The following is a 23,757-nucleotide window of genomic DNA, read 5'->3' on the forward strand; positions in this document are numbered from 1 at the left end:
TTTCCACATAGACATCTTACAGTGTCTAGAATCTATAAACTGATGATTTATTTTGCCTAACTAGAGGTAAGGAGCATTTAATGAGGGGTGGATTTTTTCCCAAAAGAGGCTGGCTGGCTACCAATATTTTTACACCATCATGATGCTTTTTGAGACTTTTTTTTCTGTAAAATAAATTGAAAATATAATTGGGCCCCCTTCACACAGCTTGTCAACAAAGCCTTTCTAGGCCTAGTAAGAACTGCCTGATTTCTGAGATAAATACAGTTTATGCTCAGGTTAATTCTATATATGTGGTGTACTCTCAAAAGTTGTCTCTCACTGCTGGAGTCTGGCCACCCTGGTCCTTTGTCTCCTGCACTGGAAGCAGAATAAGGGTTTAGGCTTCCCCATCAAGGAAGAGATATTTCTGTGTCTGTGTTGCTTCGTAAGCCTTGATTGCCATTATAAAATTTGTTTGGTCACTTACATGTTTATTCATATATTGCAGTAAGAAATTAAAATGGTCTATTCCCTTTTTTATAAGGCAGTAGCTAATTAACTCTACCCATATGCAAGAAAATGGTTGTTTGTCAGGGTAACACTGAAGCATGTTACTCAAAATTAACACAAACTATATACAATTGAAAAAATGAAAGATTTTTGGATATATATTTTATTTGACAGTGGTTTAGAATATCATACAGTAAACAAGATTTCTGTAAAAGTTAATTTATCCATAGTGGTGCGTTTCATAAAAATAGTTGCTCACTTACAGCCTTTCTGTGACTATTAATACATGGAATTATATTTATAGAGATAGAGCTGTACAAGGTAAATTCACAGCTAACACTACACAGAAATATTATTTGGAATGGGGTTTAGATGATGTGCTGTCTTCACAGGTTATCGATTACAGCCGCATAAAGCAATTACTGCACAAGGAGTAGCTGTGAACTGTGCAAATTAGAGTTTATGCAAGCATAATCTCAACTGGTTTTCAGATTTCATTGTTTGCTTTCTTTATACATAAAAATAAGATACCGGGACGTGCATCTACACTACAGAAGCATTGTCCAAAATCAGATTCAATAAATTAATGGCAAATTATATTGGATTCTAGTTCAGGGGATAAAGATTTTTTTTTCCCATTAAATAAGAGTTTTATAAACAGCTACATGGATTTGTGCTTTTTTAAAAATTATAAATGGATTTTTCTTTCTTAAAAAAAAAAATTTGAAAGCTGCAAAATCCTTGACTTGAGGCTTTTCAAATAATTGGACAGGAAGAAACATGTCTATAAATTTCGCAGTCCAGTGCAATGTTTGAGACATACAGTAATGTGCTAATTTCTTGGAACAAAGCCAATCTCAATCTAGTTTTTCAGCAGAGCGTGTGAGGAACTAAGATTGCTAGTGAAGAATAATTTTTAAATATGAATTTTTGACAGTGCTTAGCTTTACAATTTTTTTTTAAATTACCAATGTATTATTGCCCAGGATTTTGTTTTAATTTTGACAGACGAATAAGCATACGCACACTTACACAGACACACACACACATCTGTTGGAAACAAGATAATGACTGATTGACTGAACTCGGAGTTATTTCCTGTGAAGGCAGACTGGAATGTTTACCTGGCACTTAAGGCTTAAAATTCAAAACAGACAAGCAAGAAAGATAAAAACAAAAAGAAGAAAAAAATGGAGATAGGGAAAAAAATGGTAAAATGGAAACCATTTTAAAAATGGAAAAATACTGAATTACTGAATGAGGACACCGACAACTGTATTTCAGAAACCAGTCTAATTATTGTTGACGTGTGCCTGAAAGGCACCTGCTCTGCCAAACTGAGGGGATGAGAGGTGAGAGTGTCCTAAGTAAATGCGGATGGGTATGAAACATAGCACTGTTGATAAGTGATGCTATCATCTTCTGCAGGAAGGAAAGGCCTTTCCTTAAGGAAACTGCAGCTTTTTCTCTGTAGCACTCTTCCTTTCATTGCAAGGGCCTTGCAGATGCCTGGGGTTTGAGCCTGACCAATTGGTTTGTGTGCTACCTCGCAGGACTTGGGGAACCTGTAATAAATCACTTTTGAGAATAATTTGCAAATACAACTCCACCTTAACTCCTTTCCAATGTACAGAAACATGGTTTGTTCACAAAAATGGCAGTAGAAATGGTATCACAGAAACTAATCCACTGGATTCCCCATTCCTCCCGCAGCACCCGGTGAACTATTCTACAGGGTACCACGTGGACTATCCCAAAGCGTTAACAGTGGAGACGTGTCATGGGTGTACAGTTCCGAACGATGCTTTAAAGAAACCCTTTAACCCCTGTCTAGATATGTCGAGAACAATTTATTTACAACATTTTAGCTCCATGAAAAGATCCTCTCTCGGTTTCAGCTTGCTCCGTGCAGTTTTATTTAAGGCGATGTTCCAGTTTGTGATTGCTCTAACTTGTTCCAGTTTCTTGATATAAAGTTTGAATGAAATCCAAGTCCTTCATGCAGTGGGAAAAAAATGCTAAAGCTACACTGCACTATCCTTCTCTGATGTACTGTCCTTCATATTGTTTTGGTTTCTTCCATAGCTGCCAAAGTCCCTAAAATGGAACTGGGACTTTAGGGTCGATTTTAAATCTCTGTGTTGACTATATGCTTTTGAACTTATTAGATACTGTGCACATTGTCATGGAATTACACACTAATGTTTTCATTCCTCAATGCCTTGTGTATATGTGTGATAGTTAAAATAAATTAAAACAAACCAATGTGAGACAAAAACTAAGAAGAATGTTCTGCGTCAGTTTGAGACAGTTAGAGGGCAACAGTCCCTTGCTTATCTGCTCATGGCAGAAGTACCAGACTTCAGGACGCTTGGTAGCTTATCTGAGCCAGGGATTTTCCACGGCCCCGGAGAGACCGTTGCCTTTCGAACTGTGGTGTTGGTGCTGCGAGTGCTAATGGAGTGGAGATGTCCCTTCCTGGGGAACTCGCTGGGTTTCCCATCAGGGTCCCTCTGGCTGTGGTCCATATCACTTCCAGGCGAGCTGCAGCGGTTGCTACTGTAGGTCTTGGTAGCTCCCGTATCGGTCTTGACGTGGTCGGGTGCTGCAGCTGACTTCTCACTGGTGTTTGTGGATCTGTGGTCTCTTTTGCTAAGAGATCCTCCTCTCTTGCTTTCTGGCTTCCTCAGCCTCCCAAACTGTTCATCACTGCTTCCAGCACACATGTGCTCTCTTGCGCCAGCCTCGATCATAACGCCGTGTCCCACCGCTTTGCTTTCTGAGGTGGGCCTGCCACCATCAGTGGTCTTATTTTTGCCTCCTGAATATCCTTTCCAAGAAGCCTCTTCGTGCTTTGACCTGTCTACCTTTTTAGGACTTGCTGACCTTTCTCTTTGTTCTCCTAACCTTTTCTTTTTGTGACCGTTCACCGAAAGCTCCTTTGGTTTCCTTACATCGTGTTCCCTCTTGATATCCCATGTTGGCTCTGGGCTTATCTGGTGAGAAGGGTCAGAGGGTGGGGCTATGTGTGATGAAGATAATGGTGAGATTATGTCGTCGAGGGAAAGAGCTACTTCCGGCAGACCTGGGGAGGTGGCAGAGGGAGCACTCCAGGAGTTTGGTTCGTCTGTTTTAACAACAAAGAGAAGAGAGTTAAGGGCGTACGCAGCAGCACAGAGTGTATTTATTGCATAGGCACATGTATTCTGAGCAACACTGACACAAAAACCATGTACCAGCCTAAAACCCCTCTGCTTCAGCTGAGGTGAAACTCCCTCAATTGTGTGGAACCAATAGGGAGAAAACAGAAAGTAATGTCTCCAAAAAAAAAAAGAAAAAAAGTACAGGAAACACAAGAACCTCAAAGCTGGTAACTGTGAATGCTGGAAACCCCAGTCTTTTTTTCATACAGATTCCGCTTTCCTCTGCCTATGTTAAATTATTCTTAAAATAATAAAGGCACGTGCTCATGAAATCAAATAGCCTCTTTTGTAGCTGTATAATGGATTTCTTAGCTGGGCAATATCAGTGCTGTCTCTGAGGACAAATGAGAAGGACTTTCTGCCATCTATTAAACATGTCCCTACAAGCATATAATAATTGACAAGAATTTGTAGCTCAGATAAGGTCATCATTGAATTCTGTCTCATATTTTTTCTAAACAGATATAGTATTGCGGTGTTTATGGCCCCACAATTCTTACAAGGTACGTTTACAGCTCTGCCTTTATATCACAGTGTCAGCTGCTGAGTCTCCTGGTTGTGCATTTTGAATTTTGCTTGGTTACTTAGCCTCAACACAATATGGTTGGTTTGTGCAAATCCTGCTTAATTTAGCCAAATAAATGTCTCCTTTGCTGAATCACAATGATTTTCCTAATCCGAACCAGAATATTCTGGGATGCCTTTCTCTTGTATATACATCCTCATTTCTTTTGATTAACTTTCTGGCAGAAAACAAATCAACCATGATTAATGACACCATAGCTCCCATTCTTACCCATCTACTTAGAGGTTAGAGAAATCACTGAACTTGGCTAATGTCATTCCCTATTTAGCACCATTTTAGTTAGGCTTTGAACAGTATGAGGAATAATCTGTCAGAGATGAAGGACTGTCTCAGGAATCCATGGAAACGAGGTAGAACTTGTGGCAAGAGCTGCACATTTTCTGGGGGAGAAAATGTAACCTTCTAGCTAAAAAACAAGCGTGGACTTCTTAAGGTCAGGACTAGTATCTGTCAGTGATATCAACTGCCCTTTAAAAAAGTAACATGCTTTTTCCTCAGTGCTCTGGCTGCTTTCAAATTATCATGGAGACGCACATCATCTCAAAAAATGGAATAGATTCTACTGCCCAGCCTGGGATCTGCAGCTTGCTTGACTAAAACAGCACTTTTAAGTTAATAGCTGGATTGAGTGATTGCTGTCTTGCAGACAAAAATAGGAGAGACAATAGTGAGGTGGGTGACGTAAAGGGAGGGAGCAGCACAGTTAGCTGAGGAGCTATTTATTTTCCCAGATGGTGTTTGTCATATGCTTTTGCATAATGAGCATATGTGTGGAGAGGATTAGCATTTGAGAGGGGTAGAAAGTACAAGTTCTGTGTAAGACAAATAAACATTGAGCTGGGAATCTAAATGGGATGAGGGTCTCAACTGAATTTAGAAAAAAAAAGAAATCACACTTTCTTACCCTCCAGTTAAGGGTGACTAATGTACCATCTGCTCCCAGCTTGGCACTCAAGCAAGAAAAAATAAGAGGAAGACTCGTGCATGTAGAGTGATCAGCTCCTAGGAGTTTGCCTACAAAAAGCATTGAATTTGATGGGCTTGTTCTTTACTTCTGTTCTTCTGCACCGCCAGCCTGGTACAGGCCCACACCCTGGCTCTTCTTCAATCTGAAATCCAGGGGGTGTCATTTTATCTAATACTTGAGCAGGGACCATGTACAGAGTCCAAATCACTAAAACTATCCTGGGACTCAGCATGAAGCTCCCTATGTGCACCAGCAAGGTAGCTGAGCAAACTGAAGAAGCCACCCTGAGCTTTGAAAAATTAAGTTTGTACTTTTCATGGCATTGTCACTCCTACCCAGGGTAGAGGTGGTGCCAAGGGTTGGATCAACGTATTTGTGTGAACTACAATCTTCTTTCCTAGTTGTCCATGAGATGTTGTTTTTCACAGTTTTTCAGTGTCAGTGAAGAGTAGTGGGCCATTATCCAATCTCATGTTAGGCTGTGAGAGCTTCTGATTACAGAAATAGCTGATTCCTTTGGGTAGTATCAGCTACACACCAGTGAAAACACCAAAGAGCCTGGAGCAGCAAGATGCTTTGGGTAACAAGACTGCCTCTGTGGAAAAGGAACCACTATGCTCAAATCAGCTGCTTCTCCTCCAGGAGGACAAACCAGGGGTGCACCATTCAAAATCAAGGTGGCAAACATGTTGTGGCTCCTCTGAGGCACAAAGGATAATATGGTACCAGTTATTTGTAGGATGCTCTGGAGAAGAGACCTGGAGGTTAGTGGCCTACTGCTTTATTGCCTGGAGATTACAGAATTTCTTCTGTTTTCTATTTTAAAGGGGATGAAAAACCAACCAAATGTTGTAGTGAGAAATCATAGTGGGTTAGAATGTACTTCAACAAAATGAATCAGCGTATCTCTTACATATACTGATTTATAAGTATAGGTGTCCCTAAACTGGGAAATGCCATATTATTACTGGATTTTATCTCTCCCCCAGAAAAACCTAAGTAAAAGACAACTTGGCCAACCAAGTAAGAAAACCTGTAGCCACAGCTTTTTTGGTTTGGCTGTGGGACAACCCCAGGTGGGTCACTGGCTGCACTGTGTTTAAAATACTTGCTGGGAAGGCACCTATATATAGGTTGTATTTCCAGTGGTTATGGAACAATGCTGCCATGGAATAAAACTATCATTTGTTTTCTTTGGCAATATAGCATTTGCAAGTAGGAAGAAAATGACTTTTTTTAAGGTTTAAGTACCATCAGTCTGAGACAGCGAAACCCAACCTAACCTGATTTTCTTTCAAATGAAATGACATTATATAGAAAGTCATCCTCAGCCTTGGTAGACATTAATGTCAACAAGCCATTGTTGCAATATGTCATTAACTAGTGAGGAGAATACTCATGTCAGGGTATTGTAGCCAACTTCCCTCTAATGTTTGAACATTGTGGAAAAGTATAAAAATTACTAGAGTAGAGCAAAGTGCAGGAATGTAAGTAATTTGTTACTCAGAAAAAAAAACCTTTTAAAGAGCTGTGTTCAAGCCATAAGGGTTCATTTGAAATTGTTCAACCAGCACTAAAATGATTGCTTCTCCTTAGCAAATATAAACAGGAGAAAAATGTAAAATTTTATCCTGCAGAGCAGTTAAATGAGTAATTTATTTTCATGACTATACTCAGTTTCTAGCTACATTTTTGAGAGAGTTATTAATATTTCTGAATACTTTTTATTCTGTTGGTCTAAGGCTTTTTATAAAACCTTTGGGTTAATTGGGAACATAACCTACTTTTATTGTCTGTTATTCCAACATATCTCAAAGCATTTTGTAAACATACTAAACCAGAGACAGAGCACTGATTTTACTTTGTTCTTCCTTCAGCTCTGTGAAGAACTGAAAACAATATTTGTTTAACAGAGCACAAACTACTAATGCCCAAACAACTTGCAAGCAGATGAGTAGAATATTGCATTCAGTTGCAACTGCTGGAGAGATTTAGGGCCAACATAGTTTTGAACTTGTTTCTGACTTTGTCACCATTGATAACATTCTTACTGTGAGAGAAATTGGTTTTCAAAAGTATACCTCTCACTGAAGGCTAATAGATGCCTGCCTTCTTTCTTTGAAGGGAGAAAATCTCCCTTGACCTACTAGTTTAGACAAGACAAATGAGCTGGGAGCAGCACTATAATCTGTCACTAGGATGGCACTTCATTTGCTGAAATTTAGTAGGTGTTTGCTGGGTGGCTTTTAGTTTCTACAAGCTACTGTAACACAAGTTGGTGGCACTTCTCCATGGGATGTGTAAGAGTGACTCACCTACGAGCAGCTTCACATAACTCCCAGGCAAAGGAGTAAATTGCTAACTGAGTAAGAGCCACCACAGACACAAGACTGAGTGTGTGGGAGGACAAGTGGGAGATGGACACAGCCATTCTGGGGCAGGAGTGACACAGGGAAAACATCAGGAACAGAAGTTTTCTGTCTAAAGGTTTTTTTTTTTTTTTTTTTTTTTTTTTTGTTATTTGAGGTAGAGCTGCCACATACATTAATTGTTTGTTTTGGTCTGTCAGCTCTCACACATTCAGTGGAGTGGAAATGAGGGTACTGCTCTCATGAGTCTATTGCTCCTGTCTTACCTGTTCTACCTGGATCCAGTGCTTGCTGATGGCTGAGCAAGAGAAAAAGAACCCTGGCTTTAGTCCTAATAGAGGAGAGCTCTGCCCATGGACCTCTGATTTGTGGCTAGCTTCTACCTTAGCATCAAAATATTTTAGATAACTGTTTAATAATTTATCAAGGATGTGTGGTTTTTCATCAGATATAAGTATCCATAAAGTACTAATATAATTTATTGAATATTTAGTAGTAAGAGTAGAAATTACATCACATTCTATTACTTAAGTAATAAAATCTCAAAGCCTTTTTAATTTTCAAATTATATGAATAATGTACAATATATTAAAGCTTTGAACACTTTCATTAGTCTGGATGAAGTGTTTTCTGAACTGTCTAAGCAGCTGTTCTCATATCTTCCCAGAAATATTTTCCTAGGGAATCAAAAAGGGTTTGACTGAATAAAAAACATAGTGCTTTATTTTTTTCCCCCCATTTTTTTTTGGTCTGCAATTATGTATTGCCAGGAGGTGGCAAGCAGTTCTTACAGATGCTGCTAATAACAAAAATGGGACAAATTGTCCCCTGGTGAGTATCCACTAATGTTGGTAGTGCTGCACCAGGAGGGCATTTGGGTCTTTCTCATTATAGCTTGACATGTCTTTGATGTTCCTGATTGCATTGGTCTCCTGAAGCTTTTCTTTAGCACTCTCTAAGGAGGGATATTTCAGAATATATAAAGAATCTTTAATCTTTTATCCTGACACTTCCACAACCCAAACACACAGCACCCTTTGTCTCCTGAAATAAATGATTCTCTGAAGATTTCATGGTTAGAAAAGCCCTTGGTAGTTTTTGTTCAGCTGTGAGCCTTATGGAAATGTGACACAATATGCCACCCTTTCCCCCAGCCTCTCTCAGTGAGTGGCAATGGGCTCTGCCCCCACCTTGCAGCTTGCCTGTACTTCTAGCTATAAATTGTAATTCCTGTTAATTATTCAATATGCTATGCAAATGTTTTCTCACAAATTGCACTTTTCTTGGCTTAAAATTACACTTCCCTTGTCTCCCCTTCCACTGAACTTATCCTCATTCAGATCCCTGAACATCAGTAGCCCTGGAAGCAAACACCAATGGGTTGAGGTGTCCTCTGCTGGGATATGGCACTTCCTTTGGTCAGTCACTGTGGGCACACCCAGGGGGGAACAGCCTTTCCATCTTTAGCACTGCTCTTATACTTTACCAAGGTATGATGGCAGTGTGCTATGAGTGCAAAAGGTTAATTCTATGTATAGGAATTAGATACATGCCATATACATTTATAAAAATTTACCCAGGTTATACTTGGTTATTTTAGCATAGGAACTACTTCTTTCTCATACTTGCAGTTGAGTGATCAGCTTAGTATTTTGAAGCCTTGTTTCTGATGCAATGAAAACCTAATCTAATTTTCTATCTTAATGTAGCCATATTTGTTATACCACTTGCCTGTTTGTACTCAACAATGTCATGGTGACTCTGAATGTTTAGAGTGTCTTATAAAAATAACTTTAAATGTTGCTTTGCTCAAGAATGGAATCTTTCTACTTTTTAGTAATTAGTTCTTTTGGCTTCCCACTTTTGCTTTTCCAAAGTTTGAGGATGGTTGCTCAGGGTAATCAGAGTTATTTTACAAGTCACAAAAGATTACAGGAGAATGAACATGCATCTGAATCCTGACATCTTTCACTTCTAAATTTTGTGCTTGGCATTTTCAAAAGAGCAGAATGATTCATTAAGAAAGACTGATATTTGTGGTATGAAACAATGCCAGCCCTATTTTTTCTGTCCCCAAAGTCATTGTGCATTTTTGCTTTTGTCATTGGTCTAATACTGGAAAAGGTGACCCCTATTCCTATTACATGGAGCTATTGGTGACACAGCTTCTGCAGATGTTCACAAGAACTGAAGAGATATGAATGTAAGTGTAGTGTAAGAGATGAACACCTCAATTTCCTGTGTAAACTTGAAAGGTTTAATTTAACATCCAGAAAATTCAGCCACTGACCTATTCCAAGGCTGGAAAGCACAGCTCTACATCCTCCTTGGCTCAGCTCCTAGTGCCATTGATGCCCTACTTCTTTTCATGTTCCTGGTCATTACTGATGAGCAAATATTTAGTTCCTTTGGGTTCAGTATATCCATCTTCCATTTTATACTTTACCTAGATATTAAATGGAAGATGCCCTAAATATTTTTGCAGCAGACTCAGTGTTCATGAAGTTCTTGCAAGGGCCATTTAATGAGACTTTGAATGATTTCATCTCAGGTAAAATTCACTTTCATCACCTTTTCTGTACTTTGCTTAGAGGTTTGTTAGAGAAGTGCTTTCATGTTCAGAGATCTAATTTTGGAATTATTGCAACACTTCAGAAAGAGCAGATTGTTAGTTATGCTTGGAAGACCAAATCTACAGAAGCTCAGGAGATGATCTTGGTGTTGGAGCTAAGGGAACAGACAGAAAGGGAAAATTTAAACTTCAGTAAGAGAGGGGAAAACTGTATATTGCAAGGAAAAAAGTTTAAAAATTCTTCAGAAAAATGCTGCGTGTTTTCTTGAAACAAGAAAGCCACACACATTGATTTGTGTGGGCTTTAATCTGTAGCAAGCACTATGTATGAAATCACTTTTCAATTTCTTATGTAATGTAGTCTTTAAATATGATTAACAAAGAAACATGGGAAGCAACTGATCTGACTTGGAGGTTTCCTATTATTATTCTGCACTGGTTTTGATCCTACATTATTATACCCAGAGCATCATCAGTAAATCCCTTTCCCTGAGTTAGTTCTTTAATTATGGCACTGTTTCACCAGCATTTTACTGTTCTTACCACTTGAGATAATAATTTAATTGCCTCACAGAGTCAGAGAGAGAGGTGGCCCAAAAGATGTCTGCTCTTCTGTTGAACATGTCCACAACCAAAGGAGGGGAGTTCCTTATGGAAACCCTTTTGGGGGCTGTGGATCAAAGCTGAGTGGATGAACACAGAGATCTACACCCATCACCCCACACCAGGCCCTTTTTAGAAAACACAGGGCACTGCAAGAAAGTGAGATCTTTCAGGCTGGCACAGGAGATAACTAGTGAATTCAGAAACACTGAGACTTTCTGCCATGGAGAGCAGGTGGCCTGGATTGTCTTGGATATCTTGGGGTGGGGTGCTGCTTTAGCCCTTTCCTGGTTACTCTGCCATTGTTCACCCCTCAAATATAAATCACATCCATAAACAATTCATTGTGATCTTGTAATAGTGCCTAAGCTCTGCATCATTTGGCTCTCTCCAACATCACTCACCTTACAACAGGGTTGAGACTTTGACACTGCCCTTACAATTGCAAGAATAAAAAAGGATCATTTTTCTATGCAGAAAAAAGCTATCCAAAGCACAGGATGGGAGAGGGGAGAAAATAAGGAGCCACACCTACAAGCAGGTTGTATTTCAGAAATAGGTAAATTAATGTGGTAAATCAGTTTACTAATTTAGTGTAATAGTCTTCTGGCTGTAAATCTTAAGGCCAGATCTTATGGGTACACAGTTTGCCTCTCATTCTAAGACCCAGCTTAGTTTATTCCATAGATATGATTCTAATAAACAGTCCTATTAATTAAATATTTAAATCATCATGATCACCAATCAGAGTGAACTTGGTGTGAGAGACTGAAATGTTAATGGTTAATGACAAACAATTGTCCATTTCCAAAAGTAGCTGGTGCTTTGCTGAGGATGTGCAAAGCCACAGCCCAGGAGCAGAGCAGGGGTGCACAAACTTTTGTTTAGGGACAAGCTGGGTTTTGAGCCAGATAGGAGAAGAGGCTGATAAGAAGCAGAACCTATGAGGTGGGATAATAGTTTTTATCATGCCAATGTTCTCCCTTACATGACTGGCCCAGCTGTAAAACCCCTCTGGGGAAGGTATCAGGACATTCACCTTATTCAGCCCTTCTGATGGGGCATAACTGGCTCAGCTACAATGACATGAGAGGTGGCTGTCATGTCTTAGAAGGTCTTTTTCCTTTTTCCTTTTCCTTCCCTTATATATTTTCTTAATAATAATATGCTTTTATATTGTTATATTACTATAGGTAATAATAACCAAAATGGCTACATACCTGCTTTCCATTTCAACCAAATTGTTCTAAAATAAACCATATATATATATATATATATATATATATATATAAACACCAACCATTCAGTGTTCCTTCACTCTAATTCCCCCCAAGAGATCTATTAACAAGAACTGCAGTTCCCCTGCCTCAAGGGACAGGTTGTAACCCTCGGTAAATTAGATTTTTCCTTGAATCAGCTTAATCCATCAGCAGAAATGTTGCAGGATTACTAATACTGGAAGAGCCCAAGTGAAGAGCAGCAGCCTGCATGGGGCTTTTACCCTCCACAGGAAGCTCCTCTCTGTGGTGTCAATATTAAGTGTGTGGACAGCTTAAGTGCCAGTCTTGAGTGAGCCTGCTCTGGCCACACATCATTATTCAATAGGGCCTCCAGGTGGTTTGGTGCCCTTTTTGAAGTGCTGAGCATCTCACATATTTACCAGATCAGAGCTACTCAGGGAATACTCAACCTGTCAATAAAGAAGGTTTTATTTTCCCTGTGTGGTCAGGCAGCAGAATAGAACTGGAGAAACCTCAGCAGTTCTCTCCCAGAGCTATGCTGGAGCTGGAAAAATTACATTGGAAGTTACTGTATAATTAAAAAAAATAATGACTTTAAAATTAGTTTTTATTAATAGAATTAAGCCACATTAAGTCATAAAAGGTGTTCATAAATATGTTAATAAAATGTGTGGTATTAATGAAAAACATTCTGCAGAGACTGAATAATTTAAGAGTTGGATATTACACACTTAATTAAAGTTAAATATTAAAATTATGAATTATCACAGCTAAAATGGGTGTTAACAGTAGGCATCACATTCAGTCAGGTCATCAAATAGCTGTTATTATTAAAAGCATGTAGATAATAAATAAAATTTACTTAATAAGTGAGGAGCACTTTGACTGTGTATGAAATGCTCCTAGAAATTTGTTTCTGGTAGGCACTGAGCTTCTCATTCAGTGAGAACAGGATCTTAAACAAAACACTTGGTCTGAACTCAGGCACAAAGCTCATGAATAAGTAGTGATGCTCTGCTTAGGGTAGAAGGTGCAGAAGCAAAATCTTCAGCCTGGGAGTTTGTCAGGACTGTTGTAGTATCTGATATCTTTGGAACTCTGAGACAAATGTATCTGAAAACTCTATGATGAGATGGAAGTGCATGAATAAATGAATTTTACACTGTAATATTCAGCTCCTAATAAGTAAACACAAACTACGTCTTGTTAGAAAATCCAGATGTTCAAAATTCTGGGTTGCATATCTGTGTTGCTCTTGCTCAACAAAATTCAACATTCTCTGGTCATGTTTGTTAAGCATTGGTTGGAGAGTTATAGTTACCTCATACTGTCAAAGTAAAAAAAAAAGCACATTTCATTTTCTGTGGGTTTTTTTCCCCAAGATAGGAATAAGGAGCCCTAAGAAACCTGACAGAAGCCATGACCTCTGCTAACCTTTCCCTGTGGCTGGGCCACAAAGCATCAGCCAGGAGTTGCACCATGGGGTGATGGAGTGAGGACAGAGGCAGGACCTGCAAGGCCCTCCATGGACAGGGTTTGCCTTTGCCTCCCTAATGCTTGGAATAACAATTCTTTGTGTCACTCTCTGTGTGAGCACTTAGTATTATTACTAAATATCATGTTTCTGATGTCAGTGTGGAGAGACCATGAGAAGCCTTGTTAGCTTAATTTAGTGTTGAACATCACAGAGTCAGGTCACTGGCAAGGCTCTTTGACACAGGATGCAGGATACAGGAATATTCCTGTGTGCTTTCACACAGTTCCCTTTGGTCCCCAGCTCCCTGTGGCAAAAATACCATCACAGATATGTGGGGAAGATAACTCTGAGGAGGAACAAGTCACAGTGATGCAGTCTTGTTATTAATTGGGGGCCTGTGGCGAATGAAAGAGAGATGTGAGATGAGCAGCAGGAGAGGGATCTTCTGGGATTTTGTGCTGCAACAGCAGAGGATTGGACTTAGTCCTGTGGCAAACTGCAGAGACACAGGAAGTGCTACTGAATTGCTATTTTACCTGCTTATCTGGATTACATGAGGAAAGGAAAAACTGATGTGGAGACAGAGGTACGGCTGTGTTCTCTCAGGTCCTGTATTTTGGGTACTGATCTCCCAGTATTGTCAACTGGATGGAAATACAGGGAGCCATGAAAATAAGTGTCACCATGATATTTTCTGAAAAATCCCTTCACCAGGATTTCTTCTCCTAGGAAGTTGAGAAGCTTCAGAGAAAAATGTAAATAATAATTATTTGATTCACTTCTCCTGTGTTTGGCTGCTTTGGAATGTGGTCTAGAGATTGTTTATCCAACAGGTGCATGTTTGTGAATTATTTTGACTTAATGACCAATCACGATGAGCTGTGTCACACTGTGAGGTGTCAGTCATAAATTTTTATTAATTATTCTTGTTAAACCTTCTGTCTGTGTCCTTCTCTTTCTTTAGTATAGTTTTAGTTTAGCATTCTTTAATATAATATAATATCATAAAATAATAAATCAGCCTTCTGAGAACATGGAGCCAGATTCTCATCTCTCACCTCCTCCTGGGGACCTCACAAAGACCACAAATAAGTGTTAGGAAAAGATTTGTAGGTGGAACTTTGCCCTTCTTTGGGAATTCTGCTTGCCAGTTTATGTGAACCAAACCCGGGATAATGTTTGTTCATCTGCTTTATTCACTGGAGTTTAGCTGTAATTATCTACACTTTACACCATATTAGTAAATCTACTCCAGAATGTTATATTAGAATAATGAAGCTTTAATTATAAGAGAACTTGCTCAACAACCTTATTAATAAATCTTTGCTCAGATATGGGGGGACACTGCCAATTTTGGTGTGGATTAGCAAGGTTCTGCTTTAGTAATAATACTGAGTAGTCAACTAGGAATTTTAATCTTTAAAGTGCTTCTCAAGCATTAAATAATTAATCCCCATAACACTCCCATGAGATAGGTAAGTAAATATTACTATTCCTGTGATACAGATGGGGGAAGCCTGGGTTAGACTATTCAGCCAGACTGGTCTGAATCCACTGGGAGTGTAATTGCCAAAGCAATGTTTAGAATTCAGTATTTTTGCATTTACAAAGTGAGTTATTGCCTTCCTGAAAGCTCAAAGTCATTGCCAGAAAACTGAAAGAACTGTGTCCCTCTTTCTTTCGAGACTGTTTTCTATTTCTATATCAAAGGAGAAAGGTCTGCACAGCTTTTGAAACAGAAATTTTCTATAAGACTGAAATAATTATATGCACCCACTTATACATACACATCCAGTGTTATTAGAAGGATGTTCTACTTTTCTGCCAGCTGCTACATATTTATTAAATACTAAAGACATGTTTATAAAGCAATTTTTAATATTAATTTTTGCCCTTGAGTAGTTTTTTACCCATAGCAATAAAACATTCTAGAACCTTTGGGAGCCCATATTCAAATTACCTGATGATTTTAGACCAATTTTATTAACCAGTATATTGGTTCATTTAGTTAGTCTTTTTTTTTTTGTTTTACACACCACAGGTTCCTGAAATTAAGTTGGTATTGCTAGAAATAAGAAGGTGGTATTGGAAATGCAGCAGGAATATGAATGAATGTTTGCAGTTCCACCAAGGTGGTCACAGGCAGAAAGGGCACTTTTCCAAAATGAGTATTGATTTTTGCACTCCCATCAGATAAATGATATATGAGGCAGTTCAGGTTTCAAATAACACCCAACCTCAGCTCTGGAGATTTATAAAATGAGCATTAAAAATGAGATGACCTGGATTATCTGATCAGTACTCTGAACAGATAGGAGGGTCTGGCTTTAAAGTATAGGCCAAGGTGCTTTAGCCATTTATTAGACAAATGTAAAAGCTTCAGACATTCCAATAGAACTAGAAAAAACAGTTTGTAGCAGACTGCAAACTGGCATCCTCTGAAGGATATAACTGTATTCAAACAATCACTCCACAGTATAAGCTCCCAAGTTTTAATCTATTTTTTGCAAATATGAATGCAGGGGTCACTAGAGAGGGCCACCAAACCCGTGGTGCAAGGAAGGACAGGCAGGTATCCCTTGAACTGCAGGAACCTTCCAAACCACCTGAATGTCTCCTGTGCTGTGTCTAAGTTCCAGTCAGGCTGCTGATCATCTTCCAGAAGTGATTATTTATACAAAAGGGAAAATATCCTTCATGTGAGATGAGGTCTTATAACAGACTGCTCCATGGTGTTATGTAGGGCCTCTCCTAAGGCATACTAGAATGGTCAATTTATCTGTTCTGCTTCAGGAAATTTGACTCCTTGCTCAGTGATCTAATGAATGGTAGCACAGCCACATTTTTGGTTGGGATAAGCCCCATCGAAATGGGCTCTTTAGGAAAATTCTTCCCCTCCAAACTCTTGCATTAAAAATACCTGAAAGGGAGACATTTTATAACAAACATATTTTCATTTCACATGACATTGCTTTTTTATCAAGCAAGTATTTCAGGTTTGGTGTTGACCAGAACTGAAGTTCTTCTGATTTTCTGGACACATTATACTGAGAAAAAAAATTCTGTTGCAACATTTCCTGCCAAATAGATGAGAACCATTCACAGCTGGGTGACTTCAAAACTAATTTTAGCTATATTTATAGAGTATTTACATTTCTACTTATTTCAGGAAAAATACTTATTTCCTGTGTATGTTTTTCTGTAGGAGGAAAAATAAAGATGATGCTCAGAGAGTTGAGAATATAAATATGTAGAATTTGTGTTGGAATTGCAGTTCATTGAGCTGGGACCTGTAAAATGGCCTTAATGCCAGCCTGGATATCTCACCTCTAACCTCTATCTAACCTCTTTGAGCTATGTTCAGTGAAAAACTAAACAGAGGCAAGGTGAGAATACAAGGAATGGTGGAGTTAACATTTCTATATGATGCAGGAACTTTGCAGCTAGGAGGTCTCTGATGGTGCCACTTGAAATACATGGGAACATTTCCAAATAGCCTCTAGATGTGTCCAGCTCTGCAGCAGCAAAGCATATGGATGTGTCTGTGTTCAAAAAAATCTCATGTATCGACACAGACTGGAAATGAACTCCAACTGGAAACACACTGGTTAGATTACCTGGATCTGCATGCACAAGACTGATAACTTCAGCCCAGTTTAGTTCTGCTGGGGGCAGAAATTCTGTGAGCATCACACTGGAGGAGCTGCTTGAAGCTGAAAGGCTGTAAGAACATCTCTGGATATTGCTCCCTTTCTATCTCCTATCTGTCTGCTTCAATGTGTGGGACTGTTCTTGCAATTGCAGCAAATGTTCTGCACTGTGCAAAGTCAGCAGCAGGCAGAGCTGGATGCATCTGGACACTGCTGAGTTTGCTGTGATGATAGCAATCAATGGGAAAATAGAAAAAACAAGCTTTTCTTTTCCTTTGCTTTCCAGGTATCATCTGGGCCCTGACTCTATATTACAAATTGGATGCATCTGAACAATCTGTGTGGTTGGATCTGATTCTCGGAACAAAATTGCTGGAAATAGAGAGCAAAGAGCTTTGTGTAAATTCAGCGTAAGCACAGGGTTTAATAAATTACTATTGCCTATCAGCACATTTCAAAATATGTTCAATTTTACATTTATTTCTTTAAGAGGCTGCATATAAATATTGTTTGAGATCAGCACCTAAATTCCACCTTCATTTTCTTAATATTTTTGCAAGCCAAGTGCCATAAAAATGAGGAAAATTACAGGTTAAACTTAGAAGTTCAAGATTTTCTACCTGAAAAGTCATATTCAGAAGATAAATTTTTGTCATGAGAAAAAATGGAAATATAGCAGACCTATGCACTAGCAGCAGTATAACATGCAAAACTCATTATTTAGGATATTCAAATACATTTGTAGAATGCATAGCTGCTGTGATGTCTTAGATAATCAGTTATGAAAGAAAAGTTGAATACTCTAGAAACTATTAAGTGAGCTAGCATGTAAGAAGAAGCCGGAAAATACTCTCTAAACAGTTGTGAGAAACAAAATGTATTAGAAAGATAATATACATGCAGAGTTTACAAACCGTGTCTTTAGGGTGGCCCAATAAGTAGAAATATGGGGACCCATGCTTGTCACTTTTCATGCACATGGAGAGACTGGAAGGTACCATTCCTAAAGGAAGGGGAGGAACAGCCTAGGACCAATCATTAGAATTAACAGAACCAGTGACATACAGACATTTTTACTATTGTTAGAGCAGAGAATTCTTAGTAAGTTTAGAACAACTGAGAGAAAAGCTTATATGTAACAGGAAAGAAGTATTTCTGTAAAGCTAAGACAAATAGGCATGCTGTAAGTCTAAATATTAGTGGATTATTGAAACTACTGTACATATATATTCAGGGCATAGATTCACCTGGTCTATGGATATGGAGTACATCTTGAGGTGCTTCCTGAAGGAGTCATAAATCAAAAGCAAAGGGTTTAATGCATTTAAGAATGATGCCAATTTACTTGTATGAAAAATCCTTGTATTGGTATCAACTCTGACATTTTTTGGGTTTTTTTGCTGGAGTGGTGCTGAAACAGGAGATGAGACTTTCTTCAAAATTTCTTCAAAAATGACTTATTGCTAAATAACTTGTGGGTTTTATCTCTTAACCAGCAATTTGCATATACTGACACTTTAATCTTCCTCCCTTAAACAGCCCAAACTGAATCTAAACTCTAGTTCTGTAAAACCACCTGTGTGTAATTAACCCATGGGGTGAGCAGTGTACACAATTTGGCAATGTGTGAAGAAACAGAGATTCCAAAAATACACAATGCACCCCCAGGACATGTCTTCTAAGAAAGCCAAACAAAGCAGGGGAAGAGAGGGAAAGGCACCATCGTTGTGCAGATCCATAAAGCACCAACAATCACCACACAATGCAGATTCCTTGTTCTCCAAACCTAAGTGATTCCAGTTCCCACAGCTCTGTGTATCTGTTAGTGTCACATCACAGTGTGACCTGGAATGCTCAGGGCCAGATCCAGATGTCCAAGATAGGGCAATGGAAAATTTTCCAAAATCTCAGTGTAAATGGGCTGGAGTCTCTAAAATTTATAACTTCCTGCAGGAGCTCTTAAGCAACTGAAACAAAGTGAAACTTAATAGAAACCTTATTTCAAACCTGATTTTGTAGTCCTAGATGTAGGAACAGAAACAAATTAGTTTATTTATTATTAGTTTAGAGGTTCCTTACATGTGAAATTCAGTGTTTTTGCTTCCTCTGCACTACCAGACAGAAAACGACTGTGTCAGGGGCTTGTGCCTTGCTGGAGGGATGGAATCCACCTACAAGTGCTAACCTGCCTCCTTCTCCACCTTTACATTTCATTATAAGACTCATTGCATTCAGGAACTTCTAGGAACTGACATATTTTAATGTACTGTGACTAATAAAATCTCCAGTCAGGAAAGGCCAGGAGCAGTAAGCCAGAAAGAAACAAGCTGCCAGGACTGCTGAGACTGAGAGTGAAACACTACTTTCCTAGGAAACTTCCTCCAAAGACACCTAGAGGAAGGAGTAGGTGTTCCACATAAACTGGAGGTTTTTGGGGCTGATCAATCATTAGATGTAACTTGCTTCTTGCAGAACTCACAGCTGGATGGAGGGACTGATTTGTCAGCTTTACTTCCTCTTGAACGTTACCATGTTGGGATTTTGTGAACAGTTTTCCTGCATTTTGCCTTTGAGGATGGTACTTTGTCCCAGTGTTTGGCTGTGCAAAGTACATGTCCTTCTCATGATGTTTCTATAGCTCTGCCTTAGGCCTGAAATACAAAACCATCTGTAATGAGGCTCCCACAGTGTAAACAGGCAGATTTTTAGAGCTGCTGCACACCCAGCAGCTCCTGCTGAAGTCAGTGACCTCTTAGGAAGGTGCACACATGGGAAATTAGGCAGCCATTTCAAGAAATGTCTTGATCCATCACTTTATTCAAATTGTTTTTAATGCTGGTGGGAGAAGTGCTCAGTTCTGCAGTGGTGACTCTGGGTTTCGTGTCCTGTGACATGAATGAAACCTCACACTCTCTGCAGCCAGACTTCCCAGGCATTAAGTGCTTTTTGGGATCAGTATTCCCAGCAGTACTTCTAGTCTTTCCTGCACATTAATAGGATTTCTTGCTATGACTTGGTTCTCTGGAGCACTCAGACTATTTCCTATGACACATGGTGCTGATGCTCTTTGGGTTAGGATGAGCTGTGATAATTCAGCTCCCATGGAAGCACGGCTCCTCTGGCTATCCTTATCCTCAGCAAACATGTTCTGAGATGCTGGCTGATAAAACACCTGTTTTCAACACTTCTTTTGTTGCACCCTGCTGTGAAATCAGCTGTAGTTTTGGAGCATTAATCATATCTCAGCTCCTTGGCTTACATTCTGTGCCTGCTACAAGGGGATTGAGGCCTCTGAAATGGGCTGGGATCTCTGGCATTTGTTTTCAAGCAAAATCAGCAGCTGGAATGGAGGTAAATGATGCATTCACAGCACACTTTACTTCTTACCCTAGGTTTGAAGAGTGCTTCAGCTCAGCCAGAATTTTTCAAGATTGGAAATGGACAGATTTCCATGCAGTATAAACTGACATAACTCATTCAGATTTACACCCTCTCAGCAGCTCACTCTTTGTTTCTTCACTAAGTGCTTTCTTCTTTTCAGTACACATCCTTTTCTTTCACAAATCACTTTCTTATTATTGATGAATTTTTCTTAAAACTGCTTTTACAGATGTCAATCACAGGATCATTCAAACACTGACATTTCTTGCACATAAGTACATACCAGCATATTTTGTACTAACAGAAACATTGCACTGGAGTTTAAAACACAAGGAAAATCAAGAAATTGAAGGCTGAAGACAATAATGTGACAGTCTTGGCTGGCTGGTTTAGGTAGCTCTAGATAAGTTTTCTCCTTTTTAGTGCTGTGAATCAGTGTTGCTGCTGTTGGAAAGCACAGCCTTACTAAACCTGGCTTGGGAAGTCCCTGATCATTTTGCCTGTCAGGGATTTGAGAGAGAATATCCAGGAGAGGACCCTGGTACACTTGTGTTATTATATTTATTCCTAGGCTTCTGCTGCATGCCACCATTGCAGTCCCAATACCAGGTCTGTCCTCCGGACTTGAATTTTTATACTCAACCAAGTTTTATTTCCCACAATGCTCTCTACAGCTGGACCCTGATGAGTATAAGAAATATTTCTGACATGCAATTGCTTAAAAAACCCCTGATTATTTCAGTATAGAGAGCTCCAATTAGTCTTGTTACATCTCAGCTGTGAAATTCTGGTTGAAGAAAGAGGGAGTTACTAAATATTGACTGAGTGCTGTCCTCAGGACTCCTTTGTCCTAAAGCCTACTGTCATCATCTTCTCTGCATTCAGTTTTACATTTGGAAAAGATGTTTCTGGGGGTCTCTGACAGATGTTCTTTGCATCATGATGACTTAACCTTGAGATCTGGCCTGCTTGAGACGTGGCCTCCCATTTTAATTGGTTCTGCTTGTTAATTTCTGGTTTTAACTTGCTAGGCAGACTGCTGTTGGAATTTAGGTTCACCTTCTGTTTGTTCTTAGACTATTTCTCACACCTTTGGGAAATGACCTAGGGAGGACTTTAATTATCTCAGTTAATTCCAACAAGCATCTTCTTATTTTGCTTCCATTTCCCCTCCAGACTGGATACAATTCACAGATTAAGAACTGCAGATGTGCAGATGTTTTCCTTTGCTGTGATGCTTTCTGCAGGTTGTTTGTACACCATGAAGTAACTCCTGAACACTTTCACTCCTTTTTCAGTGCAGTAGGAAAAATGGCCTTTCAAGCTCAGCTACTTAGTTCTCCTCCTGTGTAAAGCTGTAAGCTGGAGATGCACTTTGAAAAATGGTCTGACTTAAAAGCACTTCTTTGATGAATTTTCTTTGTAGCAACTCTTATTTCTCAGTAATCTACATTTTTAAACAACTAATGCTAAGTATTCCAAATGCCTTCCCAAATGGCAAGCTTGGCTTTAAACAACACTGTGAAGTCACCTTGTTGCTTTCTTGTAGCACTAAAAGCTGTGTCTCAATTTCTAGTGGTTTATATGCATTTTCCACTCATCATCTTCTGTGGAAGACTTGTGCACATTTTGGAAGATTTGTTTTTCTGAATCAATGATACAATGAAGATTTTTCATGTTTGTGTGTTTTTTGTTTGTTTTTTAAAATTATTTTTTACTGGAATAATGTACGATTTTATAAGATTATATAAATAAGAGAAATTTATTTTGGATTTAAGTGCCATTTGGAACTGGGACTTAGGAAATTCAGATTTGGAATGGTTCTGAACTGCAACTGATTCTTTGCTCATTGTAGCCTCCGGGGCCTGCCTTAGATGAAATTGCTTTCTGAGGAAGCAGAGGACTGCTGGTATATGGTTCTGCTGTTTGAGAAGGATTACTGCCACTGCATCAGTCCTGGCCATTTCTTTGTTCTTTCATTAAAAATGATGCACCTCTCCCATAAAACAGTTTTGCAGGTGACCTGAATTTCTGTTTGAGGTCTCTCTGAAAGGATTGCACACTAGTTAAAATTGATATTAAATGTCTTAGTGTGATTTTATCAGAGCCCCTGAAAGCCATTTTGGCTTTGTTTCTACTCACCAAAAGTACAAATCACTAACTTTATTACCAGATAGGTGGGCTATGGCCCATCTTTTCTGCCTTTATTCAGAAGCTCTTGAAAGTTGTAAAAAATGCAGCACACACTGTCCTGAGTATTGGTTTAGCCATAGAATTAGCTCTTGTTTAGAGAAGAAAATAGTGCAATTACCTTGTGTATTGACAGCTGGGAAAGAATTGACTTTCAGTGCAGCTGACTTTAACAGAGGTATTGAATTTATGTTGGCAACAAAGGCTCACCTGAACCTATAGTTAAGCCTAAGTATTTGAATTTTTATGTGACTGTAATTTCTGATTCTAATGGGAAGGCATTCTGGAACTTTAAAAGGAAAAGTAAAAAAGTTTAATAGAGTTTTGGACCTCACAGCATAAAGAAGTTAAGGACTTTTCATTAAAAAGTAGCCCTTTCCCTGAGAGATTTAAGGCCCAGAGATGCACATCATAGAACTTATGTAAATATATGAAATTGTTACACCATACTATACAGTAAGCCCTGATTTCAGTTTTTTAAAAAAACTCTTCATCTTTGAAATTACCTTTGGATAATTTCTTTTTCATTTTTGTCATTTCAGTTATGAAATAAGGTTTCTATATTGTCTAAACGACTCATACTTTTTGAAATATTTAAAAAGTCCCAGGAATCTCTCTGAAACAAAATATAAGAAGAATGGATCCTGTTTTCTCACCACGATGAGCAAAATCTCATGTTCTAAATTCATAACTGACTTCTAATTGATCATCCATGCATTTTGTCAGAGAGAATCCAATGGGTGAAGTTGTCAAAGAAAGGAGTACAGTCTTGACAATGCTTAGAGTCCCAACCTGAGCCACTCAATTGCATGGCAACAAGATCATCTGCTGTGACTCAAAATGTGCAGAGAAGTACCAATAAGGAAGAAATTCCAATAAAGGAAGAAAAGGAGAGTTTATGGGCAAATCAGCTACTCCCAGCACGCTCAGAGATGTCCCCTAGGAGGTTTGTAGTGCTTCCTCCAATGCACATCTTAGAAGCCACTGCCTGTGTTGGGAGGGCAGCAGATGACAGCGATGTACACA

General features: G+C 38.9%; 1 protein-coding gene across 15 annotated transcripts in view; it reads right to left on the reverse strand.

The window, feature by feature from the left end:
* Nucleotides 1-637: 637 nt before the first annotated feature.
* MAGI2 (membrane associated guanylate kinase, WW and PDZ domain containing 2) overlaps nt 638-23,757 on the reverse strand; it is a 702,121-nt gene continuing 679,001 nt past the window's right edge. For 11 of the 15 annotated variants that reach the window (XM_077179136.1, XM_077179134.1, XM_054631283.2 and 8 more), the window contains one exon: nt 638-3,619. In XM_077179136.1, the coding sequence (XP_077035251.1) occupies nt 2,826-3,619 (794 nt within the window). In that variant the 3' untranslated portion in view covers nt 638-2,825. Of the gene's footprint in view, nt 3,620-18,074; nt 18,186-18,407; nt 18,445-23,757 lie in introns of all 15 variants that reach the window. The other 4 variants (XM_077179143.1, XM_077179141.1, XM_077179142.1 and 1 more) reach the window with 3 other exon arrangements.

The sequence above is a fragment of the Agelaius phoeniceus genome, chromosome 5, assembly GCF_051311805.1.
Source record: "Agelaius phoeniceus isolate bAgePho1 chromosome 5, bAgePho1.hap1, whole genome shotgun sequence".
NCBI classification, from domain to species: Eukaryota; Metazoa; Chordata; class Aves; order Passeriformes; family Icteridae; genus Agelaius; species Agelaius phoeniceus.